At 52.7% G+C, this 27,635-nt stretch overlaps 2 protein-coding genes across 2 annotated transcripts; both read right to left on the bottom strand.

The window, feature by feature from the left end:
- Positions 1 to 8: 8 nt before the first annotated feature.
- MICPUN_57825 (predicted protein) lies at positions 9 to 22,809 on the bottom strand (the record flags this gene model as incomplete). Its single annotated transcript, XM_002501321.1, is given in 4 exon segments — positions 9 to 11; positions 23 to 11,914; positions 12,033 to 12,962; positions 13,132 to 22,809. 4 exon segments carry the CDS (start codon positions 22,807 to 22,809, stop codon positions 9 to 11), a joined length of 22,503 nt encoding a protein of 7,500 aa, XP_002501367.1.
- An 843-nt stretch (positions 22,810 to 23,652) lies between these two features.
- MICPUN_81085 (SNF2 super family) lies at positions 23,653 to 27,231 on the bottom strand (the record flags this gene model as incomplete). The annotated part of the gene is made up of 5 exons (XM_002501320.1): positions 23,653 to 24,519; positions 24,595 to 25,265; positions 25,518 to 25,668; positions 25,933 to 27,001; positions 27,104 to 27,231. The coding sequence occupies 5 exons, from the start codon at positions 27,229 to 27,231 to the stop codon at positions 23,653 to 23,655; spliced, it is 2,886 nt and encodes a 961-aa protein (XP_002501366.1).
- Positions 27,232 to 27,635: the final 404 nt, after the last annotated feature.

The raw sequence follows: 27,635 nt of genomic DNA, 5'->3' as shown, positions 1-27,635 counted from the left end.
TCCAGAAATTAGCAAAGTGCACCTGCATACCTGCTAAAACTGAGCGCTCATCCATACAGACGCTCACAAATTCTCTCAGCTCGAGTGAAGCAGCGTAAGTGATCATCCCAACGAGTATGATCTCAAGCGTTAGCTGCACCAATCCATCGTTCAGGCCATCGTTGTTTTGGTCATTCCATTCTGTGTACCACTTCACGTTCATGTTGGTTATCTTGTGTGACACAGAGAGGTCTCCTGCCTCTGTGAAATTGAAGATCACCATAACGTTTGCAAGCTGCCTTAGATTTGGGTTGTACGTGACAGCCTGTGCGGTGACAGATCGTGTCGATGCGTCAAAGAATAGACCTTCCTTGAGGTACTGAATAAGGTTGGCAACGTGCCCGCGAGTGGCGGCTATGTCGATGTACACAGGGAACCCAGGTTGGTATCCCGGTACTTCTCTGTGGATGAAGCCGTAAGGCACACCCCCTTTTTCCGATGTGCTTGCGCGAAGTGAACCTGATGCTTGAGAAGTGTTGTAGTAATCGCCTACAAAATCTTCAAGCTTCACATTATACAGTGATTCCAAGGTTCCCTGGCCGGCCTCAGGGCGTCGGAAAACGGGATCGACGCCAAAAGGTTTGACAGAGGGCTCATCGGATCGGCACGATGAGGCAATGTGCTTGAATTTGGTCCCTTCACACTCGCTGAATTCGCTTCGCACCTGATGAATCAGCAGACCACCCACCATGCGGTTTGTGTTGCTCACAAATCGGCGACCGATGTAGGATTTGGGAGCCTTGTACTGTTCACTTGGACCGCCCTGCAGAACGTCATACCCTTTCCAGTCAGTTACCGAAGATTTTGCCGCAGTCCAGCCAGCTGAGGGAGAGGAACCAGACGACGGCGTGGCCAACAGATGTCTTCTGCCACTCTCATGGTGTTGGTCTCCAAATTGATCGATTTCCATGTCATCGGATACTTCGAGGAGTCCAGCGACAAGGTGATGCAGCCTCTCCTCATCCTCAGTCACCTCCAGAAGGCGACGACCAGAAGATGGGGGTGGTGATGGTGCAGGCGGAGATGGTGGAGGTGGAGGCGGCATAGGCGGAGAAGGCGGGGGGGCTGGGGCAGGCGGCGGCATTCCCAAAGGAGAATATTTCGTGACGTTGAAGAAAATTTCAGCACCACCAATATTAGAGCGAAATTGGCATGCTTTGCCAAGCTCATTGTTCGTGTCCTCGCCAAGTGCATCCAGAGCGGCCTTGAGCTCGTCAGCCTGTTTCTTAAGAAGAACTTCGAGCTCCAAGACTGAGTTGAGCGCTTCCTGCTGCACGCTGATAGTGGCATCGAGTACACGTAATGTTTCCTCCGCCTGCGACTGCAGTCCTTTCGTGGTCTCATCAGCGGCGACGAGCAGACTCTTCCAATAATCTGCTATGCGCTGCTTATAAGCTGAAGGGTTACCACCTGAGGCAGCAACTGCAGTGATCATGTCGTCAAGACCTGCCATGGAAGCAGAAATTTGATTGCTGATCACAGAAATTTCGCCGGCGATAGACGCGAGCACAGCTGCGTCCATGTCAACAGTTGGTGAATCAGATCCCTCTGTTGCACTTGCGGTAACGTTAATTGTCTGGTTTGTGCCCGATGAGGCAGTTGCGGCACTAGACAAAGAGCTGCTCACGCCAGAAGTTGCACCACCGGCAATCGTGTTGGCGAGTAGACGGCGTCGGCGACTGCTGCTGGACGGAGTTCCGTTGGCATTCACACCAGCCGGGAGCTCGAAGTACGTCACCTTAACTGTAAACTTCTTGTCGGTTCCAGAATCAGTGATGTTGAGCAGCTCAAGGTCCTCATATCCATTGAAGATGACATTCTCAGGAAGGCCGTAGTCAATGAGATCCTTAGCGAATGACTCCTTGAAATTCTTCTGGAAGTTGTTTTCTTCAAACAGTGTCCTGTTTATCGCAATATCTGGAAGGAGCACAAACTTGCGAAGCACCACGTTGATAATCAACGTCTCAGTGGCATCATTTCCAGCAAGATCTGAGACTGTGTACTGGTACGTGTACTGACCCGGAGGGATCACTCCCGTGCCGTGTTGATCAATTGCAAAGAAGCTCTCGGACCCTGTGATCACTTGTGTGACCTGGATGTATTGTGAGACCTCGCCCTCTTGGTTGTCAGTAGCCCGCATTGCACACGGATACTCTGTGGCGTTCGCAGTGCCACGTGCCAACATATCGTTAGCGGTCAAACGATCGTCAGCATCATAACAGGGCTTGAAAGGCGTTCTCGTGCCCACATAATCGATTCCATATTCGAGCATTATTGCGGATTTCGGTACAAACCGAGTAAACTTTGGAGCTTCCGTATCAGCGACTTCTTCAGTGGCGGCGGCGGCGGCAGCGAGTGCGGCGGCATTTTGACATACCTCCTCCAGTTGGCAAGCTTGATCTTCCTGTACACCTGGGCAGTATTCATACCCAATGGGGCAGGGTCCTATGACATTGATTGTGCGGTACACCTTCGAAATCTGCGATGCATCGTCACGGATGGTGAATTCAATCTGGACTTCTCCTTCCACATTTGTGTCAATGCAGCCATCCAAGCCCTTGTTGGTGTAAAGGTGATCGTCGCATTTTTCAAGCGACTGGCACTCAATTGGAGGACAGGAAAGGACCTCGGTGGTCAGATTTTTCCTCACCTCTAAAATCTCACCTCCTTGGCCACGTTCCTGTTTAATATCATAAGCGGTGACGCCCGGGTCGCAGAGCCCATCGCCAAAGAACGTGTTTTCCGGCAATATCATTTCACCAGTGGCAGGGTTCACCTCGCACGGCTTGTACGGCTGATATTTCCTGACGTTCACAGTCTTGTCGACAACGCCTGGAACAACATTCAGCTCAATCACAGGAGGACTCTCAACCAACTCGACGACTGTCTCCACGAGATCGCCAACGCAATAATTGTTCACGGAGCAGACGTAGGCCTCCAAGCCATTTTCATCCAGCACCTTGTTTTCACACAGAAACTCTGGCTCGCCATTACCCGCTCTGAGCTTTGTGCAGTCGGGTTTGACAATCACCTGCCGGAAGACTCTCGAGGAAAGCCCCTCGTTGTCGAAGAAAGAGTAGTCGACAGTGAAGGTTCCGGGATTGAAGGTGTTGAAGCCGCATACTCTGCTGAGAGATTGTCCTCCTTTAATCGACTCATGCGAGTCTGCGAAGATGGCACCCCCCTTTCCATCCTCACCGGCGCAGACCTTGATCAGCTTGTTTGTGATTTTCCCCTGCTCAGGGTCAAATGAGAGCGCTTCATCGATACCCCTGTCGCATAGGGCGTCGGCGGAGGACCCAGGGAGACATATCTGCCACGCTTGGCCTGCAAGTATTTCAACGACGTTCGCACCATAGAGTTTCACCACGGGCGGTTCGTTTGGCTTCTCCTCAACCTCATCGACCTGTGTCTCCTCAAGACCGATACACAAGCCATTGATAGAACATGCCGCAGTGGATTTATACCTTTTCACGCCAGTCTTCAGTTCGAGCTCCGCATCTTCGCATAGGCGCTCTTCTTTATCCTTTCCGTCTGGGCCTTTATACATCGGCACTGCTTTTGATCCAATAATGTCACCGAACGAGCCCGTCTTTGTTGTGACGCAAGGGTTGAGGATGATCACGGGTCGGATTGCACTGAGAATCGTTCCATCAGTTTGTGTGATTTCGTATTTGTACCGAAAGAATACACCAGGCTGCAGTAACTCCGTATCCTTGTTCCCGATTATCTTTGTTGTGATGTCACCGGAGATATCAGACGTGGTGACTGTCGCGACCTGAGTCTTTTGATCAGTGCTGGTGACGATCTCGACCGCAGAGGCACCAGGATCAATAAAAGTTTGCCCTTGCTCAACGTAATTCACGACCATCTCTTTCCCACTCTCATCTGTGGAACGGAAGCTGTATCGCTTGTCCGGACCGTCGTTTACTTTGAGCTGCCTTTCGGTCGTGATGATCGGGGGCCGAAGGTCAGCAACCTCTCGGACTTCTTGCTCCACAAGGCAAAAAGTGTTTCCGCTGGCGTCACAGGTCTCGCAGACGATTTCTGTCGCTGTCGATAGAGCCTTGCACAACTTGGGCTTGCACTTCTCTGTGACCTCACAGGGGGGCAGCACGTAAACCTTGCGAGTCATCTGGATCGCTTGGTTCTTGTTTACAGACCCATCTGCTACGTCGTACGTAATTGTGTAAGGTGTGTCAATCTTCTCTAGGGACAAGTCGATTTGCCCAAGCTTGGATTCACCCAAAGCAGGCCAACCTTGAACAGTGACCCTTTCGATAGGATATGCGCCCTCCACGTTATCGATCGCAGTGAAGCCTGGGTCCGACCAAATGTTTGAGATGACCGTCTGGGTCAGCGTGCAAACCACCGTGTACAGCTCTTTGTCGTCCGGCACGCAAGAATCGCCAAGCTTGAGTGTGATCACTGGAGGAGTCAACTCAGGCGGTGGCGGCGGAAGCGGTGGCGGCGGCTTTGGAGCAAACAATTCAAATGGTGGAGGAAACGGCGGTGGGAAGGGCGGTGGAGCTGGAGGTGGCGATGGAAAATCTGGAAGCTTGTAGACTGGCAGCGGCGGAGGAAACGGCGGCGGAGGTGCGACAACCCTCTTGATGAGAGGCGGCGGTGGATTCGGCGGCGGTGGAGGAGGCGGGACAACGACCACTTCCTTTGGCGAACCGTCGAGACCCCAAGTCGCAGCAGCCAATCTGAAATCCGAGCTGAAGCCATATTCCGACAATTTGTTTGCGATAGATGACTTCAAAACAGAATTTTCCATCGTGGAGCCACTGGTCAATTCATCCACCATTCCGGGGGTGATTCGTCCCGGCTGGCCAGCGCGTATTTCCTTGAACACCAATGAAAACTCCACCGTGATTGATGTATCGTCATCAGCGGGGCTGACGGCGCCGTTACGGACGTAATCCGAAGTAAGTCCAGATCGATCCATCATGGCATCCTTCAACGCTTGCAGAAATATGAAAGCCTGATTTTGGTCGTTGAGTAAACGCCTGCCAGTGCGAACCTCATCGGAAATCAGATTCCCAAAATGCTGCTGGAGAGCATTGAGAACCATATCGTGATTTCCAAACGAAGGAGCGAGGAGTTGCCGCCGCCGACCAGATAGACTTTTACCTGCAGCTTTCTCCTCGTAGATTCTGTTCCTTGAGATTCCAGGGAATTTCAGATTGAAAATCAGCTCAGTGGAACCCTGCTCTACGTCTGGCCATGGTGGAGGAGACGGGGGCGGTGGGCTCGGTGGAGGTGGAATCTGAGGTGGCGGTGGGGGAGGGGGAGGCTTGTTGTAACCCAGTTCCATGACGCAGTACACACCAAACTTCGTGACGTTCGCCTCCATGTACCAAATGACGGAAGTGTTGTCAAAGTGTTTGGGCGGGTCCTTGTCGTACATTTCGTCAAACCAGGACGTCCAGCTTTCACTGTAAGCCGTGTTGAAACTGCCTTCTTCTTCGTACCTGCCCTTGTATGATGCCTTCACCTCTTCTTCCGTCCACGTGCTTTGATCGTACCAATTCGTCCACGTATTTTGATTATACCAATCTTGCCCGCTCAAGGACCAGTGCTTCGGCTCTTCGCCGCGTTGGTAGAATTTGACATCCGTCTCGGCAACCTCTTCCCACTTCGAAGCGGTCGTGCTCCCCAGATATGCGAGCTTGAATGCCTCCTTGTAATCGGTGTTCACAATGAGTCTCGAGTCGAACGGTATGCGCAGGGTGAACTTAACGTCGTCTTGTGATGTTCCATTGTGTCTGATGAAGATATAATCTGATTTGGCCTCTGCGTAATCATCAGGAAGTTTATCCTTGAAGTTCTCAAGATCTTCTCGAGCAACTTCGGTCACCAATATCTCCAGTGGGCTCGGTACATCGGGCCAACTGATTGCCACGTGACGATCACCCAGTACTGGAGTATTTTTGTACGTGTGATGGATGCCGCTGACAACGTCGATACTAATATTTCTGGCGTGGTATGGCCAGCAATTTGCTGGCTCATAGAACCATCCAGGGGCAACAGCGCAATAATCAATCATGCCCTGCACGCATGGGAAATCAGCGCTGATAATATCCAGGCGGTTGTCAGCGCACTTAGACAATTTGCAAGGGCAGATGTTGTCCCTTTTATTGACGTAATCAAACTCTTTTGTGCCAGTGCAGGTAAAGGGGCATGTGTACCCATCGGGCAATGTTATGTCACCCAATTCAGGGAGTGGCTGCGGTGCTGGGAATACCGCGACGACTGAGAAAGAGCTTATGAACCCTGCAGCGAAGCCCCACTTGCATTGTCTGGGAGTTCCGCACTCGGTGGCCACATCGCACTTTGTCTGTCCCGGGACATCACAGGCGTTAGTGACGTTGACTTCCAGCACGTTCCAGATGGTCGAGTCTGGAGATGCAGTCTTGCCCATTGAAAAGTTGCCACCTGACCCCATCTCGAAAGGAATCGACATCCGGACGGGCTCTGCGAGCTGTGTGCCGTGCGGCTGCAAGACGATCATGTCAGACGAAGGCTTATCAGGGAAAGGCCCAGTGCCAGCTTTAATTTCGCTGAAGTCTGAGAACGCACTGATCGCAACATCTACTTCAGATGTAAACGCACCCGCGGGGAAGTCCATACTGATACCACCAGGCGCGGTGTCGGGGGACAACGTCAAAGGCGCAAGAGGAGACGCTTTTCGAATCGTAACCGGGCGTTCGACAAATTTCGCACAGGGTTCCTTTTCCTCAACCTGACCGCCAGCCAAGCAGTAACCTGTGATTATCTGAAGGCATGCAACATCCGCCTTTCCAAACTCAAGTATTTGCATCTGACAAGCCTGAGAATAACAGGGGCATTCGTAATCCACCCGGTCAGAGCACTTGAACGGGCAGACGTATCCTGCTGCGAAGTTAGTGGGAGGTGGCGGGCTCGGTGGTGGACTTGGTTGAGGTGCAGGCGGACTCGGCGGCGCCATGCTGCCGGCGTCTGAAGAGACATCCACACTCACATCTTTCGCAAAGCCGTTGTAGAGCCACTTAGTGTCAATCAGGCGCAACGTCATATCCTCATCCACGGTCGCGTCAATTATTCCAGTAGTGTTGTCGTGCCATGCATCGTGAAGCACGGTCATGTTGGCGCTTCGTGCGCGCACAGACATTGGCGAGGCCGGATTGTATGTGAAGTCATAATATGCAACCAAATCTTGGAAATTGTTGTGCCACGATTTTATCTTGTAATCTGCCCAGAAGTTTAGATTAGATTGGGTGACGGCATCTTCCCAAATTCTCAACTCATCGATAGACCCTTTGTAATGGATGCAGCCGGGATCATCACAAGCTGATCCCAATCTGCCGATCCAAAGTGATGGATCCTTCTCTCGGCCGATCGTCAGTGGTTGCATCATCCTCAGCTTGAACTCACTGGGTACTCCCGTGTCATCAGTCATTGAATGGTTCAAGAAGGCACCCGCCTTTGACCCGTCAACATAAAAGCTGACTGTCGTGTGGTATTCAAGCCTCTGCTTACGCCGGGTCCCAATCTGATGGAACTTCGCGAGGTTCTTGTGAGGACTCTTGGTAAGGTTACTGCCGACAATCTCGACAAAGTACGGAACCATCTGGTCGTTCGCAGCAATTTGATATCCATGCGTCGGAACGGCACTCCCAACGTCATCCCATGGGTGAGGATTAATCCGGAGCGCTCGAACGTCCATACGCGTTGAGATGCGAACGTCACTGACACCCACACCAGGCTGTTTAACGCCCAAAGCAAGGTCAGTCTCGTTTGCCGCGCGGTATGTATCGATGTTGACGTAATCATTGATGTTACCTGTAGTCAATTCAGAACAAGTTTGGTTCTGAACTCTCGCAGGAGATAATGCATTCCCTGTCAAGTCAGCGGAGGACACTCTGACAACCGCCGACTCCACAGTAAACTTGAAGCCGACCATGTAGAGCATATCGTCCACGGCAGTCGCGCCTGGTTCACAGCGATACGCAATGTATTTCGCTGAGGTGGTGTTGTGATACTCAGGAAGTTTCACAAAGTCAGCTTCCTTTTCCACGCCACCCATCTCGTCGCCTCCAAAAGAGACATGTGTGAGCTTGAATGATTCACCCACCATTGCGTCAGCAGCAGCAGTCGAGTGCACGGCAAAAGCGATCCCGTCCCACTCACCGGATTCAGCGCGAGGGAAACAATCGTTGCAAGTGAAATTGTGGGTCGTCTCATGAGCGTCAGGATAGGCGTAGGGGAAGTCATCGCTGTACGGCATCAGGAACATTTCCCGGATCCCTATGCCCGGTGGTTCGCTGGCTTTCGGCGCCAAGGAGACATCCGATTTTGAATTCCACGCCGCCTCAATTTCGCTCGGGCTCGCGTACATGCAGTCCACCACGTCATCTTTGTAGCCTGCGGCGAGAGGTCTCACAACTGAGCGTCGTGTGAAATTAGCCATAGTGACTTCAACCTCGATCATCCACATCCTCGTCCTCGCCGTGTTCAGGTCGGGATCCACGCGCACATCAGGATAGTCGCAAACCGCGTAGATCCCGACGAGTTCCGTGTACGTCTGGTCAACTCTGGTCGGGTCCGGGACAGTTCCAATGTCTTCCCCGATGAACGTCTCGCGGGAAGACCAGGATGCACTCGATTCGTAACTCAGCATGCGCCTCCTGCCTTGGGACGCGGCCTGATACGCGGACCGAGCCGCCGTCAGCAGGCGCCTCCCGTTTGTCTGGCCTGAACCGTCGAAGTTGGCCCCAGTATATGAAGAATTGTACACCCAATTGACAGTGAAGTTCGAGGTGCAGGTCGAGATCATAGTTTGGTTCGCCATGAATTCACATTGTTCTGGCCCCCATGATGCCGTGCAAAAGCTTTCCGAGACACCCTGGCCGCCTTGATCATCTGTGACGTTAATATCCGCAACTATCTTCCCTTCGCACGTGCACTCGCAACCGCCGAATCCTTCCCCTGGCGCAAGCGGAGATGGGGGCGGAGGAGATGGGGGCGGCGACGGCGGCGGAGGAGATGGGGGCGGCGACGGCGGGGGAGGCGGAGGAGATGGCGGCGGCGGGGGGGGCGACGGCGGGGGAGGCGATGGGGCGATGGCTTCCACATCGTAATAGAACTTTTCGACCCAGCCTCTTGGATTCACCACAACCGCAATGTGGGTCCAGCGATTGAGATCAACGCCAACGTCGGAGCTCATGGTGTCCTTGCAAGTGAGCTCGTTCGGTTTGCTGTCCATGAAGAAGCCCACCGCTCGCATCTTGTGATCGCCGCAGCATCCAAATCCTGAGCCATGCGGGCACATGAGCTGAACGCCCCAGCCGAGATTACCAAGCATGGCAATTGTTTGCAGTCGTGCAAACTCATCACCGCTGGTGTCAGGCTTGATCCATGCCTCAACTGTAAGTGCTTGCGTGCTTGCGAAAGAAGTGAGGCGCGGTGTCGAGTGAATCTCGCCGTATGATGCAGAGCCGTCAAAGTAGATTGCTGTGTTTCCCTCGTTTTCGCGAGGCTCGTACATTCCTCGTGGTTTTGGAGGGGGTGCGGGAGGCAAAGAGGGCTCTGGCGGCGGCGGTGACGGCATCGGTGGTGGAGGAGGAGAGGCGGGTGAATCGATCGCAGGAGCAGCAACAGATGTGTTGGTGTCCCATATCTGATCCGTCCTGTTTGTCCTGAGCTCCACGTCGAAACCTCTGGTGTGGAAGTACTCGTGCGCGACGATCTCGTAACCTCTGTCGAATTTGTAGTAGGCGATGATGTGACCAGCATTTGGGTGCCAAGAGACGACGCCGTAATTCATGAAAAACTTGATATCCTTTCGAGCAAGCTCGGCTTCCCAAAACCTTACCTCATCGATGTGACCAGTGAAGAACAGGCAGCGAATCTTATCATCTGCACACTTCCCATGGTAACCACCAAAAGTGAGGTAGGAATGAAGCTCTCCGACGCGTGGATCAATGTATTTGGTGCCATTGGACATCGCCAGGCAGTCATTCGTGACAACCCGTGTGCCCTCCGCGCCTGGGGAGGTGGTGTAGGTCCCTGCGGATGTCCCATTGATGTAGAACTTGACACTTTCTCCGCGGACTATTGTTACCGCGATGTGGTTCCAGGCATTTTTCATCACCGTGAAGTTTGACGCCAAGACAGCATCACAACCCACAGACTCGCGACCTTGATAGAATATAATCGTGCCATCCGAGTGATTGGTACACATCGTGTTTTGGTAATCCGTGGCGTTATTGCTCGGCAAATTGCAGGTCAAATCAATTGCCCAACCATCGTTCGAGATGCCAACAATTTGCTGATATCTGTCAAGATTCTCAGGGCGGATCCAGGCCTCAAATGTGAACACCTCTTCTGGCGTCATGGCCGGATGATACTCGACGACACCCATAGAATCTTCACCGTTAAAGTACAAAGAGGCGCCATCAGATGCAGTCATACCCGGAGGAGGCGGAGAAGGAGGACTTGGGGCGGAATCGGGGACATTCACGTTGGTTGAGTTATTCCACATCGAATACTCCGCGTCAGTTGAGGTGATGACGCCTTGATAACCTGCATCTTCTGTGACGTTGTATGGGTCATTTCTGAGAGCGCTCCTGTCGTAGACCACCGAGCCGTAGGACCTGTCAAATTTATAGTAGGCAAGGACATCCTCAAAGTTGGGGTGCCAGTTAACAAGGCCAAGATCCTTGAATGATTTGATTGTTTCACCAGCCAATGAAGCGTGCCACATGCGGACTTCGTCGAGGAAACCCTTGTACATCATGCATTGGCACGTGCCGAATCTACCGAAATACATCGCGCTCGGTTTACTAAGCTTGTAGTCCGTACCATTCAAGATGCGAATCTGATCTTTCTGTGGTTGGGCAGGGAGTGTCTCCTTCCACCCAGCGGGCTCACCGTCAATGTAGAACTTCACACTTGACGGCAGCTTATGGGTCCAGCCTGCATCATCCGTCTCAGTTGGTCTAATTGACACGACAACAGCGATGTGTTGCCATTTATTCACCGTTAAGCCTCGATTGGAAGAAATTGAATTCTCACAATTTGACGGGTCAGGACCTTCGTGTGTCCAAAAGGACAACGCACCGGGTTGATGTTTGTCGCAGCATCCAACGCCGTGGTTGCACATCAACGATATCCCCCAGCCGTAATTGTCAATAGCAGCGATGAACTGGAGCTTATCAATAGTGGATGGTTTGACCCAAGCCTCAAAGGTGAAAGCATCTTGGGGCGCAAAATGGTTTATCATTTCATCTGTGTTGCTCGAGAAATTGAACTTGACTTGGGTGTCCTTGCCATTGAAGTAGATGGCACTTGGACCAAGCTGCGGCGGGGGACTCGGCGGTGGCAGCGGTGGTGGTGAAGGCGCAAGAGCTGAAGGCGGGAAGTATGTGGGAATCGGAATGCCCATCATCTGTGTCTTGTTGAAGAATAGCGTTTGGTCTTGATCTGACGATTCGACGATTGTGATGTTTATCTTTTTGTCGCCAGATCCTTCTACTGCGTACTCTGAAGTGATGTTGCCACTTGGCAACCTGTGTGCCGTATTGAACTTCCAGTACGCGATGATGTCGTCGAAATTAGTGTGCCATTCGACAGGCTCGGTTTTCCAGTGCAATCTGATATCTGCCGGAGAAATCGCGGCATTCCAAACGCTGATTTCATCGATAAAACCTTTGTATTGCAAGCACTTGCATCTGCCACTCTGTCCGATGTGCAGGCCTCTTTGTTTCCGCTTGCTTTCTTCCGTTGTGAACTCCCAGGCCTCTTTGTTTATGTGCACGTATGACATTCCTGCAGATTCACCGTCGATATAGAAGCTCACCGTGCCGCCGTAAACATCAGCCACCACAGCCTACAGCAGAGGTGCAAGGAGCTTAGAGTTAGTCGAGAAGATGGAAATTTTCACGATTGATTCAGGTGCTGGAGAGAGGAAAAACAGTTGACGCAGAAAAACGTGACACTTTACTCACCACATGCTGCCATTGACGTAGCTTAACTTGTTTTGTCGAAGTCGGCGCAACCTCGCAGTTGTCCTCACCTGGGAAGGGTGAAGTCCAGAACATCAGCGACCCGGATGCATGCGTATCCTCGGTGCCACAGCAACCAGCTCCGCTACCTTCAGGGCATGTCAGCATCACGGCCCATCCGTCGATGCCCATCATAGCAATCACTTGCGCTCTGTTGATCTCCTTGGGATATATCCAGGCCTGAAATGTGATGTAGTCAGACGGAGCAAGCGCGGAATCGAACGGCGTCGCAAGCAACGTGTCGTATCCATTGAAGGACATCACAGCTTTGCCTTCCTGCGGCGGCGGCGGAGGCGGAGACGGGGGAGGCGGCGGCGGCGCATGGATACTGCCCTCAGGTAACGCGGGATGGTGAGTTTTATTGTCCCAAATTAATTCCAACTTCTTTTCAGGATATAGTATCATGTTTGTACCCCGTGATTGAACGTGCTGGCCGACTGTGTAATTCTTTGGGACAATGTTGACGCCACTACCATGGTCGAATCTGAAGTAATACATGAGGTGCGAAAGATCTGGGTGCCACGAGAGGACTGGATTCAGGTGGTGAGTCTCCACATTGGTTGTCGACATCGCCGTTTTCCACAACTTGAGCTCGTCAATGTGACCCTTGAAATGCCAACAGTGATTCTTTTCTGTTTTGCCAGTAAAGGCACTAGAAAAATACCTCCCGCAGAAGCCGTGCCCGAGATGTAAGCCACTTTTGTCATTGTATCCGACTTTGTTGTAATCTTTGGACATGGGGAAGTGAATTCTCTCGTACTTCTCCGTCGTATAACTCCCGGCTGGTTTGCCCCCGATGTAAAAATGAACGGATCTCACTAGAAACTCTGGCCGAGTGTTCTCTGGAGTAGCATGTGCATCCACCACGACGGCCTGCAGAAGAAAGGTGAGAGTTCACGTTAGCTAGTTCAATATGAGATGTATGTTAGCTAGTTCAAAGATATCTATCGACCACACCGGGGCTGTAGAAATGCCTCCAGAGAAAAATGCGGGCTGGGTTACGAAGTAAACGGCCAGAAGGGGCGGGGGGGGAGGTACTCACTATGTGTTGCCACGTGTTGCTTTGAAGCTTGTCAGAATCCGGGAAAGACGAATTCGACGAATAAGCCAGAGAACAAGCCAGAAGCTCCGTAGAACTTTTGGTTGCGACAAATCCAATGGAACCATCCGTGTATTTTGGATCTCCACAGCAACCTGGCCCTCGACCTCTTCCACACATAATCGCGATACCCCAGTTGGAGACGTCGTCACTCCCTGAGACACCGACTGATGCGATGAACTGATACTTATCTACACGTTCTGGCATAATCCAAGCCTCAAAGGTCATGTAACCCGAAGGTTCATCGGCAAAGAAAGTGTCCCCGCCTGAGAAATTGAATTCTAGCGGGTCGTTCTGCTGTTCGCGGATGAGAGCTGAGACATCCACTCCATCAAAGTAAAGTGAGCTCGGACCTCGGTACCTCTCATCGTAGAATGGTGGAGGCGAGGGCGGCGGCGGTGGGATTTGCGTTAATGAAACATAATCATCATTGCTCCACACAAACTGAGGAAGGTCACTGGAAAGAAGGACGCCGTCAAATCCCTGGCGACCGTATAATTCCTGAATATTTGTTCCGTTCGCTTTGTACTCAGTGCGCGTGAAGGTGTAAGCGGCGATGGCATTTGGCAGGGAAGGGTCCAGTCGCATGCCTCTCCTATCCCATATGTATTCCTTAGACCATAAGTCGTTGAAGATGCTAACCTCGTCGATGTAGCCCTTGTAGTTAAGGCATCCATCAGGGCAGGGGCCTCCACCAATCTTCAGGTCGCGCCTGAGGCTGCCCATATTGATTGCAATTTTTGTGAGGTCATTTTGCGTTTGGGAGCCTGCGTGAGTCCCATCGATGTAGAAGTGCACCTCATTGGAGTTATTGACTGCGACCGTGATATGATTCCATGTCCCGCGGGTGACGCCTCGTGTTGATGAGGGCTGTCTCTCACAGGCACGAGGAGAAGTCACGTTCTCGCTCCAAAAGCCAATTGAATTGGTCACGTGAGTGCCGCAGCAGCCCTTCCCAGTGCCGCCAGGGCACATGAGCATGATGCCCCAACCCCAAGTCCCCATCATGGCAATAACCTCACCCTTGACATCCATGTCGGGTTTGATCCATGCATCAAAAGTTAAGAAATCTTGTGGCACTAGCTCCGCATGGAAAGGTATCATGACCCTTGTGTCATGGCCATTAAAGTATAAAGAAGCATCGACAGTCTGTCCTGGTGGTGGTGATACAGGTGGCGGTGGCATAGGCGGTGGCGCGGGGGCGTCCAAAGCGTCCTTCAGCAGCTCGGTGTCCCATATGACGTGATCAGCGTCAGATGAAACGATTTCACCAGATAAGGGAGGAGCAGATGGATTTCTTCTTTCAATGACCGCATCGCCACTCGCAGAGTCAAACTTGTAGTAGAGCGCTAGATTTGCAATCTCTGGATGCCAATCAGCCGCAGCAAAGTCCTTGAGGAAAACAATCTCTTCTGCTGTAAGTGCAGCGGTATAATATTTCACCTCGTCGATGTGACCCTTGTACATGACGCACAAAGGACAGCGCTCGCCCAAGCCTCCAATGTAGAAGTCGCCGATGCCATCATTCACAGAGACGGATGAGCCGATTGTGCGTCCAGCAACAATGCCATTGATGTAGAACGTGACTGAGTTTTCGTTGAAAGGTTTGGTCTCTGCGACAACTGCGATATGACTCCAGGCTCCTCGAGTTACCGTTTTGTTGGATGAAGGAATTGAAGCGCATGCTCCAGCGTTCGGGAAGATGTTAGCAGTCCAGAAGCCAAGCGAACTTTCCAAATGATTGCCACAGCAGCCAACGCCTTGTCCTTTGCCACACATCAACATCACGCCCCAACCAAGGTCTCCGAGCATTGCGATTGTCTGTGCGCGCACCTCCATGTCTGGTCGGATCCAGGCCTCGAACGTGATTGCGCCGTGTGGAGTCAAACTATCGCCGTAGTCACTGCGATCGACTTTGATGTACGTATCACGGCCGTTGAAATAGAGGGAGCTCGGACCTTGTTGAGGCGGAGGGAACGGCGGAGAAGGTGGGGGAGCCGGTAGGCCTGGTGCGGACACCTGGTCGTGATCCGACCTCCACACAAGGTACTCAACCGGCACACCCGAATGAATTGCTCCATCGAGACCACCCGCAGGGCTGGAATCATACACAGTTGATGAATTCCCATGGCTGAATCGGTAATACGCGACGAGTTCGTTCCAGTTTGGGTGTGCTGCAGAAACAGGTATGGTCCTGAAGAGATCAAGTGCATCAACGTTAACAATCGTTTTGTAAATGCGAATCTCATCCATGTAGCCCAGGAACGGAGAGCAGTCGGGACATGCCTCAAAGTTGCCAAGGACAAGGTCTCCGCGGCTGGTGCTGGTGAGACTGCAAATGGACGCATCCCACGAGACTTGGTTCCCGGCAAATTCCCCGTTGACGTAGAAGGTGATGTTCTTGAATTCGTTGTCCAGGGTCACTGCGATGTGATTCCACTCCTGGTACTTCACGGCTTGCGTAGAGGATGGAGCGTTTGCACAAGTATTGGCATCATCTCCATTATGCGAAAGTACTCCAATTGACCCGTCAGTATGATTTCCGCAGCACATGTGACCCTCACCTCCACAGAGAAGATACACCGACCAACAAAGGTCGCCGAAAGTCACGATGGGCTCGGAGTATGGCGTGGGGCTCATAGGTTTGATCCACGCCTCAAACGTGAGGAAATCGTCAAAGGCCAACTTGGCGCTGTTGGGAACCTTGACATACTGATCAACTCCGTTGAAGTACATCGCGCTTGGTCCTTGCTTGGGAAGGCCAACCAAATCAGTATAGCGAGGATTCCATAAGTACTGGTCCTCCTCAGGGTCGAAAAAGGCGCCCGCCGTTACTGTTGCATGGAACTGACCAGTCTTGTCGTCCAACTTTGTATGGTCAGAAGCGTCCGGCCAAAAGTTAAAGTCAGCCACCAACACATCAAAGTATGGGTGTTTAGACTCGGCGTCACGTTGCATGTAAAGGGCAATAGACTTGGCATCGATCGGAGCCTTCCAAATTCGAAGATTATCCATGTACCCCTTATAGCGTGAACCAGGGCCGGCGCAGCTGCCAGAACCACAGCTTGAGTCGTCATAACCGCCAATAGTAAAATCGCTTGACTCGGCACCCTTACTGACGATGTAACCCGGATCTGAGGAGCACCCTGCCTGTTCGCCGTTGACATAGAAACAAAGCTCTGGGTCAGTTTTGCGGGGGTTTGACCTGCTGAAAGGCGCTGCGAAGGTGATGGCAACGTGATTCCACTCCCCGGGCTCGACAGCCAGAGAAGAAGATGGCACACTAACGCAATCAGTATCGCTGTTGCCATAAGCAAAAAAACCAATAGAATTCTCTATGTGGTTCCCTCCTTCACAACAACCAGCGTTGTCAGCGTATGATGCATCATAATTACACATCAACATGACGCCCCAGCCACCGATACCCATAGATGCGATCAAACCACCCCTGGCTTTTTCATCTGGTTTTATCCAAACCTCAAATGTCATGGAAGATTGAACAAGGTTTTCGCTGAAAGGAACTGAGACCAGGGTTTCCACGCCATCAAAGTAAAGAGCGTCAGATGTCGGATTTGTCGTCTTTTTGGGACCCAGTTCTCTGTTTTCATCGATGGAGAAGGGCCAGAGGTGTTGAATATTAATACCCGTACGATTGAGATGATGCTCGCCCGCAGTGTCTTCAGAATGGCCGTCAAAAGCATAGCTGGCGATCAAGCTGCTAATAATGTTATCATCCTCGGGTATTTCATGATTCATCACAACTCTGATGGCTTTGGGTGTCAAGGCCGTGCTCCAAATATGAACGTTATCCATCAAGCCGCTGTACATCATGCAGGTGTGAGAGGTAAGCTGACATTCCGGAGTTCCACCAATGAAGATCCCCGTCTGATTCCCATCTTCTATTGTGAAATCACCCGTGTGCGAGCCGGCTGCGGTCCCGTTGATGAAGAAATCAACATGCTTAGAACTGGGAGTGACGACGATCGCAATATGATTCCACTCGTTCCGCCTCACAGCTGCATCTGAGGTAGGGAAATCCATGCACGAAGCGTCGGTGACGAGCGCGATGGTATTGTCCATGTGCGCAGACCCGCTGCAGCATCCGTTTCCAGTTCCGTTGCACGTGAGCATCACTCCCCAACCAAAGTCACCAAGCATGGCAATCATCTGGCCCTCGATTCCAGCATCTGGCCGTATCCACGCTTCGAGTGTGAAGTCGCTTGTCTTTAGCTGCGAAAGAGCATCAGTGTATGGTCCAGTATACATGATTGATCCAGAGAACAGTGCAGCCGCATCAGCAGACTCTGCAGGTATGCCAGTTTTGAGTTCACGCGTCTCGCTCGTGGAGAGTGCTGTGTGCCACTCAAACAAAGGCACGTTCAAGTCGTGCTTGTCGCCAACAGAATTACTGCTGCCACCGTCAAAAAGGTACTCAGCAATGAGGTACGGCAAGTAGATGTTGTCTTCATGGATGTAGTCAAACATGTTGGTCATGATGGCAACCTGCCCCAATGAAGCATTCCAGAGCCGGAGGTTGTCCATGTAACCGCGGTAACTGGCACATGATTCCTCCTCTGATTCAATCATTTCGCATGATGAGAAGCCGCCGAATCCAAGCATCACATCTTCATCGGTATTCTCGCCTCCGCCATCGCCGATGCGATAAGCATCACTAAAATAAGAACCAGATTTTGTTCCGTTGATGTAGAAGGTGATTTGTTTCCCATTTCCGATGTGCGAGACGGTGATGGCAACGTGATTCCAATCACCGCGATTCACATGACCAGTGGATGAGGGATAATCTTTGCAATCCCCGTCATTTTCCCCAGCAAAGAAGGCAACCGAATCCTTGATGTGATCTCCATTTTCACAGCATCCAGGGGAAGTAGCGCCTTTCCCACACATGAGCATAACCCCCCATCCCATGTGCGGATCTCCAAGACTAGTGAGTACTTCTGCCCTGTGCTCATCAATACCGATCTTATCTGGTTGGATCCAGGCTTCCCAAGTCATGGACTCAGGAGGGGCAAGCTCTGGGTGGAAGTCCACGCCATAAACAGACTTTCCATCAAAATACATTGACCTTGGGAGAGAAGGGAAGAAATCCTCGCCCACATTCAGCTCATCTGCGTGCCAATGAGTCGTCTGTCCTTGAATTAAATCTTGTTCCTCGCCTGTAAACTCGATTTTGGCATTGAATTTCTGCGAAATGTCGACAGCAATCCCGTTACCAGCGGCGCCAATATCGAAATCGTAACCAAAGACAAGAGCTAGCCAATAAGGATGCAACTGTCCAAGGCGCACGTCCTTGTAATGAGCCAGAGTGTCACCTCCGAGTGTCATGGACCACAAGCGCACGTTGTCCATGTGGCCAATATACTGCATACATGACCCTCCCTCGCAAGCAGAGCTCTTGTCAGGAATCCTTCCAAAAGTGATAGTACCATTATGTGATCCGGTGCCGCTCACTGTGTAATCGAAACTGGAGAACTTCCCTGCAGCCATGCCGTCCACGAAAAATTTCACTGTCAGGCCACCACCACTCAGCTTCTCCGTCGTCACAGCAACGTGGTTCCAGACTCCACGTTGCACCGGTAAAGTTGACGATGGATATTCGCTGCATGGGCCTTGGCCATCAAAGGGATGGAAAGCTATTGAATCTTGCAGGTGATCGCCATCAACACAGCAATTTTCTCCTTCTGTGCCGCTGCACATCAGCATAACGCTCCAGCCCCACAGGTCCTTCATCGCCAGAATTTCACCCCTGCTGATGTCGTTAGGTTTAATCCAAGCTTCAAAGGTCATGTTATCTGAGTTGAACCATCCAGGTTCGCGATCGCGCACCTCCATGAACATGCGGTGACCGTCAAAGTACAGTGCGCTGCCATGCACAGGGTGATCCACCATCGCAAAATTTTCGTAATCGAGGGATGCAGCTCCGAGCAAATGCATATCTTGCGCCATGCCTGCGAGATTTTCCACGATACCATCATGTTTACCCTTCACCTCAAAGTCGGCGACGATATGCTCGTAGTTGGGATTCACCGAAGCAGGAAGGTAAGCATAATTATTTGCAATTGTGTCCTTATCCACGGCGGCGTTCCAAATGCGGATCTTATCCAGGGTCGCATTCAACATCATGCATGTGCTCCCACAGCTTGGCAGCGCACCGATGAAGAGTCCATTCCCTGTTGTTGCATTCTCACCACGAGTCCTGAAGATAGGCCGAGAGTAAGCTGGGTCTGTAATGGAACCTGTCGCATCTGATAGTTGTTGAAGTTTATTGTCGATGTACATGTGAACGTAAGAACCACTTTTAACTGTCACCAGGATGTGCGTCCATTGACCAATGAGAATCGGATCCTCCGTAGAAAAAGCACTGCTGCAAATCCCATCAGTTGAGGTCGACTGGCCTGGAAAGAAGGCAATGCTATTGTGTGTTCTTTCTTGACAGCATCCAGACTCGATTCCGTGAGAACCCTGAGAGCACAACTTGAAAACTCCCCAACCGTTTTCATCCATGGCAGCAATTGTGCCCGGTTTATGATCATTCGCCTTGATCCAAGCCTCAAATGTGAGCTCGTCATCGAATTCCAGGTCGCTGGTGTAAGGCACATGCCCGTACGCAGTCAGGCCATCGAACGATATGCTCGCGTTGCTTTCATCGCGCTGAGAGTAAAAGTTTGTGAGCAACCCACTCCTAGGTGAGTCGAAAGCAAATTTCACGTTCACCAAATTTGCATCTGCACCAGTCGCCGACCCATCCTGCAAGGCCTCAACTGTAGCATTCGTGGCGTCGTATGCGAGAATCAAAGAGGCCTCCGCGTAGTCGCTCATATGATAGCTTGCCACGAAGAATCTATCCTCGCGAATATCAACAATCGATCTCGTTGTGTTCCAAAGTCGCACACCATCCATCAGACCAGAGTAGCCCAGGCATTGAGAGCCAGAGGTCCCTCCACACGATGCGATGCCACCGAGACTAAAGCTACCATTCGATGTGTCATCCTTAATGATAATTTTGGATGCGTGCGGCGTGCTACCGGCATCTTCGCCGTTTACATAGAAGGACACTTGTCTTTGGTGCACGTCAACCACGACAGCAATATGCGACCACTCATTTTCCTGAACACCAACCTTCGAGGAGGGTGTTGATTTGCATTCACTATCCATCCAGAAGCCAATCGAACCATTGACGTGGTCTCCACAGCATCCCAACCCGGGACCGCCACACATCAGGAGCACTTGCCAGCCATCTGTTCCGAGGGCAGCAATAGCCTGTGACACATCAATACTTGTTGGCTTGATCCAAGCCTCGAAAGTAAGTTTTCCAGCCAAGATCACCGGCTGAATACCATCGCCTGATGTCGTCGCGATAGAATGCTCGTTGCGGTCAAATTTGAGGGACCAGCCATGTCTATCCTTAGAATGCATAAGTGCGGACCAGCTGGTGAACACGAGTTCGCCAGCAACCTCAGTGTGACCCTCCTCGTTTACAAGGTGCGTGTTGAAATCATAATGTGCTTGTAAATTGCTGTAGTCGGGATGTGTATTGTCCATTCTCATCATCCAGCGCTGGATGTAGGGCACATTGACCGCCTTGTTCCACACCCTTACGTCATCGATCATACCCACGAAACATCCGCAGCCCTGTGATGGGCAATTCGATTCCAGCTTCATGCAACCAAGAGTAAATGGTCCATTGCTATTGTCTGGAATGATAACGTTGGTGTCATTGTGACCTGCGTATACACCATTGATCACGAACGTGACGTTCATGTTGGTCTCCGACACAATCACCGCAATGTGGCTCCATACATCCAGCTCCAGGCCCTTGTCGGAAGAGGGCATCCTCTCACACGCTTCGTTTGATGAAGTTCCGGGAACGAAAAATGCCACTGAGTTCAACTTGTGCGAACCACAACAACCGATTCCATCCCCAGCAGGACACATCAGCATGATGCCCCAACTTGGGCTGTCGCCAGTTCCCACGAACGCAAGAGTTTGCATGCGCCCGGAAGTCTCAGGTCGGACCCAAGCCTCGAATGTGAGCTCCTCGGATATGGCCCAGTTGAGCTCACCTTGGGAAATTACTCCGGCGTTGACGCCGTCAAAGCGGACAGCATTCATCCCCAGCAGCCCACGGCGTTGTCGATCGCGCGCATCTACTTGCTTCATTGTGTCGAACACTTCATCGACCGTCTCTTCGACGTCCGAAGCAACAGCGACTCGGTCATTTGCAATGTCTGACTTCTCAAATCCTCGCGATCCTCGCGGTTGTGGCGTGCGCGCATGTTTCATGGCCTCCTCCAACAGGCGCTGCCCCTCTCCTGGCTCGGCAATGCGCTTGTGCGTAGACATCTGCGTCTTCAGACTTTCCGCATTCATGTCGAATGTCTCTGATTCCGTCCCATCGACGGCAAGAAGCCTGCGTCTGCTCTCGATGTTGCGACGTGAGCCAATCACATTACGCTTGCACGCCTTCCACTCGGGCATAGTCCCTACCCAAGGTAGATCGTCCCTTTCGGTGAGAAAAATGTTCCCCACAACGCGACCCATGTAGTCACCCTTAATGGCGATGAACCAAAGCGTGTCTGGGGGGACGTTCACGGTCTCGAGGTGGTTTTCCTTGATCTTGGTAAACTTCCGGTCCTCCTCCCACCAGCAAATGTCTGGGAAACCCGCCTTCTTTGCCTCCTCGTCGCGCCGACAAAGGTTCCACGTCACCGCCGACATAAGCGCCCGAGGGGAGTACAGATCGTCCCTAAAGTCCGCTCTGACCTGTATCAGCACTGTGGTCAGGTTAGTGTTCGGGCCGCAGTCTGATCGGCATCCAAACCTCCCATACGCTGGGAACTCGAAAGGCTCGTTGCAGACCCCGTCACCACAGACCTCATCGATCCAGACCGGGTACGCAGTGCCCACGAGCCAGTTCAAGATGTCCACCGGCGAGCCCATCTTAGTAAGCGGTCGTCCGTCAGTGTCCATTGGCACTACCGCGTCTCGAACCGAAGACAGCACATTGAATGCGTTGAGTGCGTCTGACTGGATGTAAACGACCAACATGTAGAACAGGCAGAAGAATAGGTACTGGCAGAGGTTCATGTAGCCAATATTACGCTTGCGCTTCTCCCTCAGACTTGCCCGCAGCTCGGCTGCGATGACACTGACATCGCCATCGATCTTGGTCTTAGCTTCCCGGTCCAAGTCCGAGTCCGAGTCCGAAGCACCGCCGTCCACATCCCACCCGTGGCTGGGCTGAATTTTGTCCAAACTCTTTCCCGGGGGCGCCCCGACCTTCACCCTGGAGCTGCCGGGGCCGACATCGTCATCTTCGCTGCTCAGGTCGCCGAAATCGACTGGTACACGTGCGAGACCACCAGCATCGCGATCACTGCGCGCTCGGCCCGATCCAGAGAACCTGTATGGGTGAGAAAGGCAGAGGAAGCGGGACGGGTCAGGTGTTGATCGCCACGTTTTGCAAGATGCGCCTAAGGGGGTCTGGCCGTCGGAAAGCGAGGGGCGACGGGGAGCAGGGTAGATCCCCGAGCACACGCGCGCGGGTTCCGAGGAGGGTGAAATCAATGAGACTGACGCTTTCGACGGAAACCGGCAATCCATCGCCAAAACCGGGTGCGAGACAGAAGCCAGATGTCCAAGGAAGAGGGAGATTCGACACGAGCAGCCCCTCTGTCGGTCAAGCTTGAAATGCCTGCTCGCCGTGGGGCCCTCGCGCTTGGCAAGCACTGTGGGCGCGGGGTGACCGATGCCGAGGTGCACTCACGTGGACATCGTTGCGCACTCTTCAATCCGAGTTGAAAGGCGAGGTTTCCGAACCCCCGTCGATGACTTCGCTCAAGGGCGAACGGTGTACACCTGCTCGCCCCCACGCGTGGTCCCTGACCTGGTCCAGTTGGAAACTCCTTCCAAGACCCTTCTCCACGGGACTCGACGCGATGCGCTGCTGGCCTGGAAGAGTTAGCGAGGAAACTCACGACGCACGCGGGAAGACGCCTACGCCCCGCCTGTCGTTCGATCCTCACGGCCGCTGCGGCGCTGTTTGCGAAGGAGGCTTGGTGGACCCTTGACGACTCGAGAATTATCAAACCAGTTCTTCTGGTTTTCAGACCCAGGGACCGTGACGTAATAACTTTCAGACCTGAGAGTGTCATGCTCACATCGTGACCTCTCAGATTGCTAATCAACGTTTCACGGGCGATGAGTTTTCGACCGTCTATAGACTGGCAGAAAAGTAGTATACTTTTTGACGGGTGTTACTCGATGATACGAAGGTACGAAGGTATTTTATTTTTCGAATTCGATGCGAATGGAGTTTGGTACCATCAAAAGCAGGTTAGATCAGGGTTTAGAAATCGAACTGTCTGTCTAAAAAGCTCCACACTCTACCTTCGTATTATTCATTAATGTTCGAATCGGGTTGCTTAGGGGGGTTTGATAGACTATTCATCGCTTGAATAGGAACTGAAGGTCCTCCTCTGTGAGCTGCGCCAGCGCCTCCTGGTTTCCATCCATGCATCCCTCGAATACCAGCTTCTTCTTCTCCTGCAACTGCATCATGCGCTCCTCTATGGTGTCTTTGGTGGAGAAGCGAACTGCTGTGACCCCCCTCGTCTGCCCAATGCGGTGTGCGCGCATGATGGCTTGCATCTCCACAGCGGGGTTCCACCACGGCTCTAGCACAAACACGTAGTTTGCCGCCTGCAAGTTGAGACCTTCACCTCCGGACTTGAGTGACATGAGAATCACCGAGACGTTGGGATCCTCCCTGAATGCCTTTAGGTTCGCCGCGCGCTGGGTGATTGGCATGCTGCCGAGCAGCTTGGCTACGGTGAAGCGATCCTTCTTCAGCCGCCAGTCAACGATCTCAATCATGGACGTGTATTGACTGAACACGATTGCCTTATTCAGATGGCCATTTTTCCCGGAACGCATATCGTTAAGGCCTTTCAACAAGGCGTCGACCTTGACGCTGCTGGTGTACTGGGATAGATCGATACGTGACAGGATGGATTTGGAGGGCAGCTCGTCCTTCTTGTGCTGTGCTGCTGCGTTGCGTGGGGGCTTATTCGCGCCGGACAAATCACTTGGCTGCAAGTCAATGGTGAGCGCCACGCGGCACACAGGACATGTCACCTTTTTACCCTTCTCGGGGGCACAGCTTGCGTACTGCATGATGCACTCGCGGTGAAACACGTGTTTGCATCCGGAGAGTGCAGCATCTTCTGCGTCAACCTCCTCCTGGCACATGCCGCACCAATATTTGGGTTCATTCACAGCTGCCACCATTATGGCCTCATCATTATCCGAAGCCTTTGCATCACCACTTACTTTGGCGCGTTTATTTATGTCTGGAAGAGTCTTTGTGGCGTTATTTTTGGAGTGTACTACGAGGTAAGGGTGATCACACGCCTGCCGGAGTCTGGAGAGTAGTTCGAAAATGTGGGCATAGTTGTGAAGCACAGATCCCTTCTTCACATACCCGTCAAACTTAGCACGAGTGAGCATGTAGAGAGACTCATAGAAATCCCTTTCAACCTCGTCCATCTGGCAGACATGTACTTTGATGGTGAGCGAGGGCAGCTTAACGTCCTCCGCGCGTTCAGCCTTTGTGCGTCGAAGCTGCGCAGGCAAGAGGATGTCCTTCCGAAGGGTCAGGAATCCCTTGCGACCATCGCCCACATAACCATAGCGATTGATTGGATTGATGACGTGCTGATTGAAGTGACTGAAATGACGTGGTGACGGGTGTCCACACTGCGTACACGCTTTTTGGTTCGGTCCAAAGTTCCAGCACAGGCTCTTGCACTCACAACCTTTCACCTTGCAGAAATAATATGCGTGCGGGTCCATGCGTAGAAACCTGACAAGTGAGTACAGCTCTCCAACACGGTTCTGCAGAGGAGTGCCGGTCAGACACCACTTTGTTGTGGACTTCAGCGCATAGATGCACTTTGCGGTGTTGGTCGTGCGAGCCTTTATTTTGTGAGCCTCGTCGAGGACGATTCTGTTCCAATCAACAGTGTGAAGCAGAGAGTCAGAGAGGTCAACGTCATCATCTCCAGGTTCAGCACCTTCAGAAGATGCCGAGGCGGTGGAGGAGCGGCGATTCCCAGCGTCCACGGCCCCACACACGATGACGTCGTCGAATTCATGGCCCGATGCAACAGCGCGAGCTATCTGCGCATCATGCTCCTCTTGAGCACTTTCTGCCACACCAGGGGTCCAGTTTTTGTCGTCGTCGCTGTCATCGCCTGTGCGAGATTTGCGCTTGCCAACAGCCTTGCCCTTGGTATTTCTGCCCTTTGCACGACCTCTGCTGGTGACGGGAGCCTTGTTGATATTCTCATTCACATTTCTCGGCTTGACACCCTGACGCGTATCTTTGCCTTTCACATCATTCGTGTGCTGTCCAATGGTGACAATGGGATCATCCTGCTCTTCTTTCTTCATTTGTGTGGCCTTGCTGTGGGCTCGCTTGACCGTTGACTCGACCCCAGATGATGCTGCCTGCACGAGAGCATGCGAGCCAATCACATCCGAATTCTCTGTTACCGCCTTGACCGCGCGCTTTCGGGATCGTGAAGTCTTTGCCAGGGCGTTTGCGTCTACCTTGGCTGCTGCAATCCTTCTTTCTTCTTCCTCTAGCCTTGATATCTCGAGCACGGCCATTAGCACCGCATCTTCCTCCTCTACCTTTGCCGGGGTCTCGCCCACGATGACAACATCAGAGTCAGACGCGTCATCTACACTTTCGACGGCAGTCGGGTCTTTGGGATTCTGACGCGCCTTGATGGCACTGTCGTACATGGACATCGCCGGTCGCCCAGCCTTTGACATCAGCTCACGGTAGAGATTACCAGGTGTTGGCAGTGCAGCCTCAACCACATCACTCGCTTTTCCTTGCTTAATCTTCAGTGTCCGCATGGCTTTCTCGTTTGCGACGTTCTGTTTCTTCTCCCGCATTGCCAGCTTCGCCGTTCGCACCGCGTCGGGCCCGCAGAAATATTTCTGGTGCACCACCAGGGACCTCGGTAGAAGCTTCTTGCCACAGTACTCGCACTCCACCATTGCACGATTGATCACCTTGCGCCACTCGCCCTCCACCACCGGGTACGTTGTCAGGACCACGTCAACGCCCTCCAGCGTCTCCTTCGACATTGTCTTTCGGTCACTGTAGTAGACGAGCACGCTCAGCGAGCCGGGCTGGGTACAGTTCCGGATTTCATCCTCCCACTGCACAAGCGCCGACGTCGGCACCACGATGAGGGTCGGGCCTGGTCTCTCTGCGGCGGTGAGCGCCTTTCCCTCCTTTGCCGCCTCCACCGCAGCTTTGGCGCGCTCTGCCTTAGCGTGTAGCAGAAGCGAGATCGTCTGAATCGTTTTGCCCATGCCCATCTCGTCCGCGAGGATTCCACCGCGCACTGCTCCAGCCTCGTTCGCAACCATCCAGCCAAGACCCTCCTTCTGAAACTGCAGAAGCGGTCTCGTTAGCGCGGCGGGGGCAGGAAGTTCTGGAACGGGGTCTTCGCGCTTGGTGAAAGCCGGGTCGTTCGGGTCCACCTCTTCCAGTTCGACTCCTTTGTCGCTGGTGAGCTGGTCGAGGACTTCATCCGCCTGCTCGTCCGTGAGAGCGTCAACGCCGTGCAGTTCGCAGCGGAGCTCGTCCCTGGTGACGCCTGGCACGCGCAGGCAGGCGGGATGCTGCCAGCTGGATATCCAGCCAAACAAACCCCCGCGCCACTTTATTGGAACACCGATACGCACGCTATCCTTGGCGATCAACTCGCTGCACCTGCGAGGTTCGAAGGGAAGGGGAAAGGGCGGGCACGGTAAGGCACGTCGAGATTTCGAGACTTTGAAGGAGGGTGGGCGCTGGGGTGGATCTGGCGCGCACTTGCGACATCTGGCCCGTCCCGACTTTGCAATCTCCACCACGTGGCTGAAAGTCTGCTCATTTTCGTACTCAGCGAGCTTCCACTCGAACTTTCCCTCAAACTCCACGATTGTGAGGGCGGAAGGCATAGCGTCGTAGCGGGAGTGCCTCCTCTCTCGGTTCAGATCTGTCGAAGGTCGTTCTTCTCGGAAGCGGAGAACAGGTCGCGCGCGGAAAGCGGGCGCCGGCGCAGCCAGAGCCAGTCCAGCTTCCAGCTAGTTGACAGCGCGCCGAATCTCGTTCGTTCGAAGTGCGGCGCAAGCGCCAGGTGCGCCTTGCGCACAGAGCGCGACCGAAACAGCGACGCATCCCGTCACAGCGAGTCTCGGATATTCTTGATCTCTTGCTGTGGCAGTCTGGCATCACTGGCAGACTGGCCAGCTGCAGTTTTGGGCCACGTCAACTATGATAAGACTATTATATCCTTCCCTCCCAGCGAAGGGCCACACTGGGAAGAGAAGGGACGCGACCAAACGCATGAGCGCCGCTACCG

The sequence above is a fragment of the Micromonas commoda genome, chromosome 4 (genome assembly GCF_000090985.2).
Source record: "Micromonas commoda chromosome 4, complete sequence".
NCBI classification, from domain to species: Eukaryota; Viridiplantae; Chlorophyta; class Mamiellophyceae; order Mamiellales; family Mamiellaceae; genus Micromonas; species Micromonas commoda.
This window is presented reverse-complemented; position numbering and strand designations above follow the sequence as displayed.